At 32.2% G+C, this 13702-nt stretch overlaps 1 protein-coding gene across 1 annotated transcript in view; it reads right to left on the bottom strand.

The window, feature by feature from the left end:
* The window catches only part of LOC149419440 (uncharacterized), a 138042-nt gene extending 130768 nt beyond the window's left edge, over positions 1–7274 (bottom strand). Inside the window, exon 1 of the mRNA XM_089637830.1 lies at positions 6919–7274. Within this exon, the coding sequence (XP_089493956.1) occupies positions 6919–6934 (16 nt within the window). The 5' untranslated portion in view covers positions 6935–7274. The remainder of the gene's footprint in view (positions 1–6918) is intronic.
* Positions 7275–13702: the final 6428 nt, after the last annotated feature.

The following is a 13702-nucleotide window of genomic DNA, read 5'->3' as shown; positions in this document are numbered from 1 at the left end:
ATACCTATAAGCTATTCTGTAAATTTTTTTTCACATTACTTGATTCAAGTACAAAAGCGGCTTCAGGGGTTCAAGAGTGGAAGATCATTTGAAAAAATATGTACGCTTATTCTTTATTTAATTTTCACAATTTACATTATAGCAGACCCGTGAAACATCACGAGATGCTATAATTGTTGGATTTTTGAAGCTGAAAGTTAAAATTTGCCTCAGAGCCTTTTAAAAACAAACATCATTAATTTAGAGACGATCAGAAATTTACATTTCAAATGAACACTGCTAGTAAACTTGAAAAATTGTGACATTTGTCAAAAATTTAAACAAAAATGCTTGTTTTAAATACCATTAATATATTGAAATTACTGTTAGTTACTCTGGGATTTGAATTCGCGACCTCCAGCTTGCTAGTGGAGAGCCTTACCCCACCACCACGAAGGCCGTCAAAGGTCGTTCATCGCACCCTTCCTCGAGGGTTCTCATTTTTGTTTCATAAATCCTATAGTACCATGTCTTTCTGGCTTCATACATCAGGGTTAGGTTAAGTTAGATTAAGATAAATTAGGTTAGCTTAGAAGTTTATTGGCGAAACTAATCAACAAAATTGCCTACATGATGATGGTCTCTTGATCGGTACGATATTTGTATAAAATATGAGATGGAACTACCAAAACACAGCAGTGCAGATGCAAAAGCGACAGCAACTTTACTGTCGAAACTAATTGACAACTCCTCGAACTAATATTCCGAAACAAGCGTTATCTAAATATCGTCTTATAATTCAACATCCAACTACAAATCTTGACGTGTTAAACTCTGTACAGAAATAAAAACATTCACAACATAAATTTCCAAATGACAACTTGTAAAACTTCTTCAAACATAACTTGTTAAACCTTCTTTGTTAAATTTATGTAATACACGCTCATAAGAGCTGTTTATTTTTTACACAATTCTCATTATTTACTTATTATACACTTATCTACAAGCATTTACTGTGCACCTCATCTATCTTAAGTGAGTCACTTTATATAAATAAGGTAATGTTTTTTTTATTATATTACCCTAACAGGATTTCAATTTGCTTCGTTATTTACTAATGTTTCTTTTACTTTTAAAATCAGAAAGGCGTTAATTATATATAAATAAATAAATAAAACACTGTATGTAGGGGGGAAGCATGAAACGATTCCATAATCAACCATTATTTATTCCACAGATCCCAAAACTGTAGAGTATACATACTAAACAGAAATACGAAGGTAATAAAAAATATAGGTATGTAATTGATTTTTTCTCCCCATCTCGTCTCGACTCGCAGTTCATATCACTTCCTATACAGATTTATTTTCCTCACGTAGAAGATTAAATGCGTGCGGAAAAAAAACGATTGATGAATGACACAACATTTTATTCCCTGTCAATAGCGAGCAGTCAGGGAACAAGTTTACGTATTTTTCATTCTTCAATGCTAAAAATAACATTATTTGCACTTCGTTCGAGATTATTTTTTAAATATGCGTAATTTCATTTAACCCCTCCGACTTTTCGCGAACTTGAAGCTAAGATGTCTTTATCGAAATGTCAATTTCACGAAAACGTTGTGTTATTACCGCCTCACAATCAAAGCTCTATAAATGAAACATTACTGAACGGAGCCGAATAGTAAAAACTGTTTTAGAAAGGTTACAAAATAGGCTTTCAAATTGTTGTATCATAAATAAATATTAACATTTGTAAATATTTAAATTTAGAATGGAAACATGAAAAAATTGTAAAAATGACTCACCTGTAATGTTTTATGTAAAAACGATACTAAAATCACGGATAATGTAAAAAAAAACACTTATTTCATCGTACAAATGTAAATAAACAATTCTGTCACTTCACTTTTTGACCATTTCATACAAAATATATTTTTAAAAAAACAATTAAACTTGCGAGGCGGGTCGGCACGTCAAACGGCTTTCTTGGCGTCGTTTTACGATTTGGCGGGTAAAATTTGCTTCCACTGAGTAGGTCTTTTTACGGATTTCTATGGATAACTTTGAATAGAGATGTGAAGCTTCATTCAATACGAATATTCTACTTTTTGTTTTAGGGATGTCACTAGAAGAATAACGGAGTTATGACGATTTTTGTGGAAACACACGCGTTGACGTGTAAACACGCTTATTGTACTTGACTGCTATCGTTATTTTATCGTGTATATCTGCTTACGTTGATGACCGGTTAAGTAAGTGGGACAGCATTTCAAACGTACCAATCAACCAAACGATTTTTATAAAATACTAGTTGAAACCCCCGGCTTTGCCACGGCTTTACACAGTTTATTTAAAGAGTTATTTTAAAACATTATGTGGACAGTAATGTTGCTCTCATTTCGAATGTTGATTGTGCAAATTTTCATCAATAAGTATCAACATTCCCATGTAAGTAATAGGACATGGGGATGGGGAGATATTTCAAAATCTCGTGGATATAGTGGCCTTTCTCTTGTTTTGAATATCAACTTTGCATTAAAATTTCATCTCAGAATAAAACTGTTAGTTTGTATAAAAATAAAATCCACGCCTCCTGCTACAGACGCTATGAATCAGCTGATCGGTAAGTAAGATTTATCGTTCGTCAGCAAATCGGTTTGAACTCCCGAACGGTGTATATAATATGTATATAACTATAAAATTAGTATTTTTTTCACCTTTTTGTAGTTTCCAAGGAAAATGCAGTGTCGGTTTATGTGCTATGTAGCTTTAAACTATACCGTACCTATCCATAACGTAAAAAAAGAGAAATGGTATATTTTGCGCCAAATCAATTGTTGATCTAAAGCAAAAAAATATTAAAACATTGCAAAATAAGACTGTTTGCAGACAACGCACTAATTTATATTGCAGAAGATAATTATGAGAAAGCAATCAAAAAGATAAATAGTGACTTAGAAACATTGTCAAAATGGCTCAAACTAAATAAATTAAAACTAAATGTAAATAAGACAAAATACATGCAAATAGGCAGAACAAATACGCACGAGGAACCAAAGGTTTCTATAAATGGAGAAATCATAAAAAAAGTGGAAGAAATTAAATATCTAGGTGTTATTATAGACTCAAAATTGAACTTCTCAAAAAATGCAGACTATACAATTAAAAAAATTGCAAAAAAAATATCATTTCTTAGTAGAATCAGAAACAAAGTAAATAAAGAAACATGCCAGATAATATACAATACAATTACATCACCACACTTTAATTACTGTTCAAGTATTCTTTTCCTCTGCAATAAAGAGAAAATGAAAAAAATGCAAATACTGCAAAATAAAGCAATGCGAATAATACTTAAGCGCAACATATACACACGGATAAGAGACATGTTAAAGGAGCTGAATATTTTGACGGTGAAGCAAACTGTGTATTTGAATGTACTTATTTTTATACATAAAATTAACTTAGGGATGATGTCTAAGGAACTGAAAATAAAAATAAATTACAATAACGAGATACACGGACACGGGACGAGAAATTCTAAGCAAATTAGATTGCCAACAAGAAAAAAAACAAGCACCCAAAAATCTCTGATGTACCAGGCCGTTCAACTCTATAACAAAATCCCGAAGGAAATTGCTGTGATAGAAAATATTAATAAGTTCAAAAATGAATTAAGAAAATATGTCTATCTCAATTATTAATGTTTCTTTTTTTGTGACTTTAGTGAAATATTTAAAGAAAGATTATGTTTGCCAAACAATGTACATGTTTATATGTTTATAAAACTATTAGCACACACGAAGATGTGAAATAACTTAAGATTAATAAATAAATTAAATAAATAAAAATCGTTGTAATTAATTTAAAAACTCAGGTGATCGTAAAATAATTATATGAGTGTTTAAAAACTGGGGTGATCAAACAATAATTATATGAGTGTTTAAAAACTGAGGTGATCAATGAGTAATTATATGAGAGTTTAAAAACTGAGGTGATCAAAGAGTAATTATATGAGAGTTTAAAAACTGAGGTGATCAAACATTAATTATATGGGTGTTTAAAAACTGAGGTGATCAAACAATAATTATATGAGTGTTTAAAAACTGAGGTGATCAAACAATAATTATATGAGTGTTTAAAAACTGAGGTGATCAAACAATAATTATATGAGTGTTTAAAAACTGAGGTGATCAAAGAGTAATTATATGAGAGTTTAAAAACGTAAGTGAGCAAAAAAATAATTATTTTATTTAAAATATTACACATAACTTTGTCAAAACGTTCATAACACTGCCATAATATTTCCAACAAATCCATGTGACAGAACAAATTTCACACGATCTCTGTTTCAATGTCAATTTATTAAATACATCTATATAAATAATAGGGTTTACACATTTTTTCTGCACCTCTCACTAGTGATAATCTGTGTCGAGACAGGCTACGAGTAATTTAAGAATATTTTATGTAAAACCGGACAAGAGTCCCAACTGCTCCCAATTATGGTCTATGGTATCCCCAATTGATGTATGTTGTGAGGCTGATAGTAATGGGGATGGGAAGGAGATGTGGTCACCAAAAACGGCCAAAGCCATTTCAAACAAAGTTTCCATTCTGAATGGTGGTCTTACACCGGGGCGATACTGAGAGTATCTTCCACCCTGGTATATTCCACACAAATATGTTATGTTAACAATAAGTACCTATCATTAAGGATAATTTCGACAGGTACATATTTTACAAGTTGGAAACGGAGATATTTAACAGAATTATGTAATTCAGGTTGGTATTTGTATTAAATTATTACCCTCTAAATATAAACTTTTAAACATTATTATTATCATTACTAGCTGATCTGTACCCGGCGTTCCTGGGGTTATAGCCTTTATAATATATATAATTTTGTAGTATATAATTTTGTAGTATATAATTTTGATGTATATCACAAGGTTTATCCAGCGTTAGCAATGTAAGCGCCCGAAAATATTTTTTTACGACTTGATTACAAAACATCGATTTTCTCTACTTTTTTTAAACATAATATGCTTGTATTATACATACAACCTTCCGGGAAAATTCCTCTAAATAATAGTAAAATCCCTACCAAAATTTATTGCGTAGTTTAGAAGAACTAAGCGCACAAACAGACAGACGCGGATAGTGAATTCATTTTATACTATTCAGAGAAGATATAAACCGTCAAAGGTTAAATCCCCGACACGTTGAAGATAAGGCAGATTATTACTCATTATCTTTATTTCTTTGTCTATCTTCTTTGAACATTCATTTTATAAGGGTTGTTTATTCTTCCCCTATTTAATACAATGATCAAACAATGGGGTTGCCGTATGAAAAGAATATACTTTGTGGTTGGATAATAATGGATATTGTTTACAAAACATGCCTCCGTTCCTCGACACGAAGAAATTTTAGTTACAGTTCAAAACTAATATGTATTTTAGTGTGGAGTAAATGCCTTCAAAGTTAGGAACTTAAAGTAACTAGTGTCTAGTATTTATATAACGGAGAGTTTATGAAAAGAATATGAACGAAAAGATGAAAGATGTCGTATGAAGATTTCTTAACAAGATAAACATATATAAGACGTGTAATTTCCTGATTCGTGAATGTTATGTTAATAAATTACATGTATTAAAACCATCCACTGTTTCAAATAAGTTTTATTATATGGAATTCCACACGGATTCAAACAATTGAAAAAATATCGTCTTGCTTTTTTTACTACGCCAACTTTTACTTGTATTTTTTTTTTTTTTTTTATTCTAGATAAAAGAAAATTACATTTTCACTTATTTGACTAGAAATAACATATATATTACACATAAATATATTACACACCGATATTATTCACTTTCATTGTTTAGTTGATTGAGCATAAAACTGAACAATTTTTTTTTAAATGTACCTATACTTTTTTCATTTTTAATTTTGTCTGGGAGGCAATTATATATGTTGCTTCCCTCGTAACCAATGGATTGCTTGCCATAATGAGTATATATGGTGTTTAAATGTATTTTATCGTGTTGCCGTGTAAAGTGTGTGTGTACTTAGGACATGACATTTTTTATTAATAATGAATGGATAATTTGGATAGCGCCGTTTTTGTGAAAAATCGCCTCAGAGACGCTATACAAATATGAAAAAACCACAAATGAGACGAGGAAAGTAGAGTTAGGTTAGGTTAGTACGCCTCCATAATTGGGAACTTGGGAAAAATAAGTGAGGATATGGTAAAAAGTTGGGAAATAGGAGAGAACGAAAATATAGAATTGAAATTTTTGTTGTCTTGACGATTTATTTACAAGAGAAACATAAAAAAAAGTGCAATTTCCCATCTCGTGTAAATGGTATTGTTTTATGATGCGCATACTACGTCATACAGTGAACTGGGAAAGAGGTAAAGGAATGAAAATAGGAATATTACCTACCTGTCTATTGAGTTATGCGTGACGTTTATTAAACATACCAAAATAAAAGTCATTTTAAGCAACGTAACGTTTCAATTGAACGTCTCACTAGGGCAATATTGAGAGTATCTTCCTCTCCAAGACAGAGTGCGATTTTATTTTGTTTAATTTTATAGGTTAAAAAACATGTAGGTACTTAACATTTTTTTTAATCGCTCTTTGTCGTCTTTCGATTTCCTAACATAGGTCTACATATATGTTGTGCATTGTTTTGTAACTTAAAACACTTAGTAACTGTCTTCAATTTAATAAACTTTGCAAGTTATTTAGTAAACTTTGCATGTAATTTAATAAACCTTGCATGTAATTTAGTAAACTTTGCACGTAATGTAGTAAACCTCGTATACTTAAAATAACCTGTTAACCGTAAATTTTAAAAAGAAAAATAATTATTACGTAGGCATGAATAAAACAGTATTATAAAATTTCAAAAGAAAATAACTTACCGTGCATTGTAAACATCTTTCTTAGAAGATGATTTCCTTTATAGTTCAAACCAGTCCAATCAAATAGACCAGCATTCGACGAATTGCTCCCAAAAATCCAATTTTGTCATCACCAATCGCCACTGTATGCACAGCCTTCAGTAATAAGTTAGTTTTGCATGCCATGCAAATAATTATTATAAACTTCACCCCCGGATATAATTTGTTAGAACACTCGATAAAATTTCCTTAAAAATTCATCGATAATCTTTGGTACATTTTTTTCATAGCTTTTCTTAGTGTTTTTTTCTTTCGAATTTGAATTTTAAATGGAATCGGCGTCGGTAAAAATGCCGACGTCGTTACCGACGCGTCACCCCTGCCCGGGAATATGGGATGAACTGAGCGTGCGAGGGATGACGCGCAGGTTATTGCGCGGAGGGTGACCATTCTAGGGGCAGCCACCCTCTTAAGATTTTGAAGTGAAATTTTCTCTCGGAAACTGAAGATTTATTACTTAAATTATTTTTTGTTTGCTTGGTGTACATATTTATTTAAAATCTGTTGGAATGAATTCTCTGTTTTATATCTCAATATAAATTAACCTGAACTTTCACTGTCATAAAATACAGTTCTGAAATAGAATTAAATAAAAATATTTCTTTCACTTTCGTTTTAAGTATTCACGATTAATAAATTCGCTTTCGAGTATGGAAACTCGGCCACCCTAAGAAATCGGCAATTGCCAAACATTTTATTGAATCCGGCCGTTACTTTAGATTTTAACACTCAATATGATATTTGAGTTTGACTTCTAAAACTCAACATGACGTATTTTAACACTCAATGAGTTTGACTTCTTAAACTCCACACATCTCGTATTTTAACACTCAATATGATATATAATAATAATAATAATTTTATTCCAGAATGTGGGGAGGTTAGTGCATATAAGTTTGACTTCTTAAACTCAACACCTCACATCACACTGAAGTTACGCCGAGTAGCTGATCACATATATGTATTTGATTTTGGTTATATCACTATTCTTAACAATCCTACTATATCTAATTATAATAAATGTATCGATGAATTTTAACTCTATTCCTGATACTTCAAATAAAAGACTGGACGAGTTGTTTCGGAGGATTTGAACAATTCATCAAATTTCAACGTTCATTTCCGGGTTCTGTGAAAGTCCTATTCAAGTTCTGTTATTATATCATCATAGACTAGGTGCTTGACAAAACTGAAATTAAAACAGAACTTTAAAAAATCTTTCACAGAACTTGAAAATGAACGTTGAAATTTGATGAATTTTTCAAATCCTCCGAAAAAACTCGTCCTAAGCCGGGTGGTAACTACGAGCTTGAAATGAACAATATCATATTTTAAATCTGGAATCGAAGATTGAAGCTTGTCTTGTTTAAGTATGTTTTAAACATCGAATTCCATTAAAAATGCCATTGGTAATTTTTTTTCTAGTCATATATTCCCAAATGCATCCTAAAGCATCGTCACCGTAGATGCTTCTCCCCACAACACAGCCTTCCGCCCTACCACCCACCATCCCCTCCCCGCTAGAATTCCCCGTTTAACCCCAGCCACATAGCCTTCCGATCCACAACTTATTAGGATAGGGCAAGCCCTGGGGCGGACCGGGAACTCGGAGCCACTGCCTACAATCTACTGCCTACTGTAGGTTGGGATGATAACACCATTGAGTTGATCTGCAGGGTTTTTGCTAATGTGAGGAGGATGTCGGAAGCAGTCAGGAACCTCGGATTATTTAGTGGGTGATAAAATATGTTTTATCTATAGTTTCCGTAGAATAACGAAGAACACGAGAAATGCCTTGTGGGGGTATTTTGTGATCCAAGTCTTGCCCAATCGAGGCTTAAATTTCCGATACAAAACTGTGTTTCCTAAATTCAAATGGAATGGAGATCTACGATGTTGATATCTACAAAGCACTTGGCTGTTGGACTAAATGAAACATTTGTTTCTTTTTGTATGTAACCTTGTGTTACAATATTATTATTATTTGATGTACTGCAAATACTGTGTAGGTAATACTGGTGACTATATAAACGTTATAACTAATGTTTTTTCTACTAATTTAGGAAGCAGTCGGGAAAATTCTGGTTTCTAAGATTAACTGTAGTATTTCTTCTTTTTTTTATATCCTTATCCAACAAATATATTGTGATCGCAATAGGGGAATCTGGACTTTAAAATATTAATTGTGAACTTTGAAGTGACACAACTATGGTTGGAGATGGTGAATATGGAGTATGAAAGGAATCCGACTTACCTTTTTGATGTTCTTCAAAGCTGATGGTGGTATGATTTCAATCACAGAAGATAAGATTTCACGCACAAGCTTCCATAAAATCCAGGTTGTATACGAAACATACTGAGGGAACCGAATATATTCACTGCACAGGCCTTCTACCCTGAGTTGATATCAATAACAACACTGTATACAAATAGATGTTCATCAAACAGGCTCCATCAATAAACTGGTTTGACAGTCACTTTTATTATTTTAAAATGTCACACACACACGTAGGTATAGCCAGATAATGATAGGTACTTGTAGGTAAAAATAAGATAGAAAAATGCAAGGACAATGTTAAAGGAAGATTAATAGTATCATATTCAATTAATTGATATAACTTTTGAAGGTTATACACATAATCAATCATTAAAAAAAGAATAATAATAGTTAATATTTCTATTTTTGAGACCGATAATTCGTGGTGGAATTCCATTATAATATATTATAATAAAACAAATAAAAAACTTTATTCCACTTAATTTTATTTTGACCGTAACCGGTTTCAGCTCGTCAAAGCCATATTCAGACTGGTCACCCCAGTCTGAAGATGGCTTTGACGAGCTGAAACCGGTTACGGTCAAAATAAAATTAAGTGGAATAAAGTTTTTTATTTGTTTTATTATAATATAAAATAATAGTTAACATAAAACAGAACAAGACATAAAAATAAAAAGGTTACTGTCGCAACAATGGATCGAACCCAAGGCCTCCGTCTTACTAGAATTTTAACTACTAAGTTATTCATACTTGATTTACCTTATGCCAAGTGCTGGAAGGAGAAGATAAACACTATAGAGTTTATGATTTTCTCCCAATAATGTAGAAATTCTCTATATGTACCTATATTTTGTTAACTCTGATATTTTTTTATCTAACCTATATTTTTTTAACACTGATTTCTTTGATTTAATCTGTATAACTAAAAAAAATAAAATAAAAATGTACATTATTATACGTAAAAGCCCTATGGGTGTTTAAATAAATAAATAAATAAAGCACTCAACTACCTAAAATAAACTGGGGGATAATTAAACGTCTTTTATTTATTTATTTTTATAACATTGGGTACCGTATACACGTATAACCATTTACTGGAGACAAATACCAGTGCCCTTTAAATACTGCAAGCAATAATGGTAATATTGGTTTTCACTCAAATATTGTAACTTGTTTTCTCTATCCTGTGTGGAGCTAATGTAAAAATAATTCAAAAATGATGTCAGGGAATTTATTTTTCTTATTGCAAGAAAGGGATTATAAGACCGTTTTCTGGAGGCTTTTTCTACTTATGTGGGAAGAAAACGAAAGCAATCAAATATCCAAGATTAAACTAAGGATTTCCACATAATGAAATAACATGTTATCTTTCTTTTTCTTATCCTACCAAATAAATATAATATTACAATTAACTAGGTACTAACCACACTACTTACTGTTAAGTGCAGGTAAGACGAAAACACCGCTTAGTTTATCTGGATCTTTTTTCTACTAATAAATGTAAAAAGGAAGTTGGAAGCTGTCTATCTAGAATCAACTGAAGGTTTTCTGCAGAATAGTAGGTATATCGTGCTTCTTTTTTATAACTTGACCCAACACGCAAACTTTCAAACCCCAAAAGCAAAAGAGCGATTGTGCAAAAGGTGGTCGTGTAGAATTTGGTAAAAAAAATATGCGGAAATGAGAAATAATATCAGTTATTAATCTGGTAGTATAAAACACATTTTTTTCCGATGAAAACAAGTGTTGTGTCCAAAACTAGTATGCTTCAAACTGTAATAAAATGTTTTGAAAACAGTTTTTTAGCATTGCTTACAGTCCTTTTTTTAATTAAGTCCAGAAATTTACTGTCCAAATAATAATAAATGAAGAGCATCTGACCGGCAATCAGAAGGCAGCGGATTCAATTCCCGTCGGCAGAGTGTATTTTTTCTCGGAAGATTTTTTCAATGTGTACAGGTGTTAAGTGACCTTTTTTAGTTATTTATTCTTTGACCTTTAGTTTTTTAAATAAACACATTTTTAGGATATTTTACGAACAGGAATTGGTCATAATTTATTACAAACATATAACTTATGATAGGGAAACTGTTCTAGCTTAAATGTGGACACATTGTGATGAATCAAATTTCGTTAAAAGTAAATTTGAATTAATAAGTGCATCCAAAGAAAAAGAAATTGTTCACAGAAGTGGGTCACAAGGACAAGAAGATAAGAAGGGAGAAGGGCAGGGGAGAGAAACGGGCCCTACAAGTTCATAGAAGACCAACAGTCAAAACTGACAGGGAGTGGTGGTGGAACACCTAGTACGGTGAATGAAGAAGTTGCAGTCAAGTTCTTGAAAGTGATGCTGAATTTATGTTCCGCCCGGTGATGTAAGGTGATTCGCAGGATATGTGCTCCTTCCGGCGAAGTAAAGCGAAGCCAGAGATGAAGCATGTGCGGTGACGAGACGCGGCCAGTGGCCAAATTTCGAAGCACAAATGCGCTAGTAGAAGACTTTGCTGGAGACTCGGTTGGGAGGGCCAGAAGCTGCCATCGAGGACTTCGGCCTTACTCAGAACCTGACAGAAAAGTTACACGCAGAAACAACAAGACAGACAGTGACAGACAGTAATTAACAATGACGATGTGAACAATGTAGAAGCAACCCCAAACCACACGACAACTAGTTAAGATTTAGGTATGAGGAAATTAAAGTATAATTGAGATGTAGTATTGAAACTTGGCTAAACTTCATTAAAATCCATTATCTCCCTTTTCCCAACCTAAACGACCTGAATTGGTGAGAAAGCGGAGTGGAGAAAGTACACGACCGAAGAGATAAAGTATAAATCTGGCCGTATCTTACTTAGGCAGACAGACGACTCGAACATAATATCAATACACAATGAAGGAGATATTGAACGAGTGAATCGCCAACTTATATGACTAACGATACACGGTATGCCTATATTTAATGTCATCATGCACACATTTCCAAATACCGCCACTCTATACCTTTATAACCACTAAAAACATATTTTAATTAACAATAGCATTACTATCATTACACGTAACTGAAACTTACTAAATCCAAATTATCCAGGCTTATTTTTTCCTAGTCTTGCCAACATCGTAATCTTCTTCAATTATACCACTCTCATTATCTATAAATATACAAAAACACCATACTATTGCCACAATTCTTACTTTCTCTCTAAATATTACTTGATGATTATATCTTTCTATTACAACAGTCTTTATGTAAACATTGCTTATTACCCTGCAATACCAAAATATTTTTTATGTACAATTGAATTTGACCCTAAGTACCAGAAAGTCACCACCTACACCAATAAAAATGTCATTGAACTCTGTTATGACCGAACTATGTAAAGATACTATAAAAATTTCTCACTACCATTATCATCTTTAAACACCTATAGCACCACTTACTCAAATAATTCCTATCATTTTACCAGGTTCATCCATAAATTCAAAAACGTCATAGCTATAACCACAAGTGAAACTAACCCCTCACACATCAGTGCTTATAACCACAACAAGTCATATGTACACCACTTACCCTCAACACCAACGCTTACGTTCCTTACTTGCGTAACTCTGATTATATATGTAATCCATTCCACCATTATAATTATCTACATAGTTATAATCACCCAAATAAATCTCATACTTTCATTGCATTTAATAACCATTACGATTGTAAATCTTCTATTTATACTTACTTGTTTAATTAATGTTATTCTCTCAAGAACTGTAATATTCACCCTCCATAACACAGGGTCATCCCTAGCATGGAGGGTGAAATATCACAAAAACTATATGTACCCTCTAAGTCTTGTATTAATAAAATAAAATAAAAATATTAATAATAATATTTTTTAAATATTTTTTAGATTAACGTGCATGAATAAAAATATTATATTAAAAAACGTAATAATAATAACGCCCAAGTAGAACAACCAAGAGGGGAGCTTTCATTATATTTATGGTATTTGCAGTCGGAATAAAGATTGCAACTTTCCAGAAAAAAAGACGCCATGAAAAACATCCTTCACAAGCGATTTGCAAAACTTTTCTTTCACATAATCGAAAAATATTATTTTTTTCATTTATAATCCTGATGAAGATCTTTGGTTTGAACGGGTTAAGATAGCACTATTTCAACAGGTAATGAAGCGATGAGAGTAATTTGTATTAAGCTTACCTGAGTGTGATAGTTTGTAGTTGGCAGTTGGTAGCGTGGAGTACAAAGGTTTTATAGATTTGTAAAAGCGGTAATAAAAATAAACGTTGGAGAATTCTCAAGCTCGCATGAATGTATTTACCCAATTCCTTGCGAAGCTTCACGTTCTTATTTCAAACGCGCTTTTTTATATTTATTAAAATTCGTCGTTTCCATTTTCTTTCTGCTACCTATCTCTGTTTATATTTCAAATGTTAGAGCATGTAAATATTTGA

Source organism: Hesperophylax consimilis, chromosome 12 (genome assembly GCF_061612785.1).
Source record: "Hesperophylax consimilis isolate HC1 chromosome 12, BYU_Hcon_1.0, whole genome shotgun sequence".
Classification (NCBI taxonomy): domain Eukaryota; kingdom Metazoa; phylum Arthropoda; class Insecta; order Trichoptera; family Limnephilidae; genus Hesperophylax; species Hesperophylax consimilis.
Note: the sequence above shows the minus strand (reverse complement) of the source record. Positions and strands in the feature narration are given on the sequence as shown.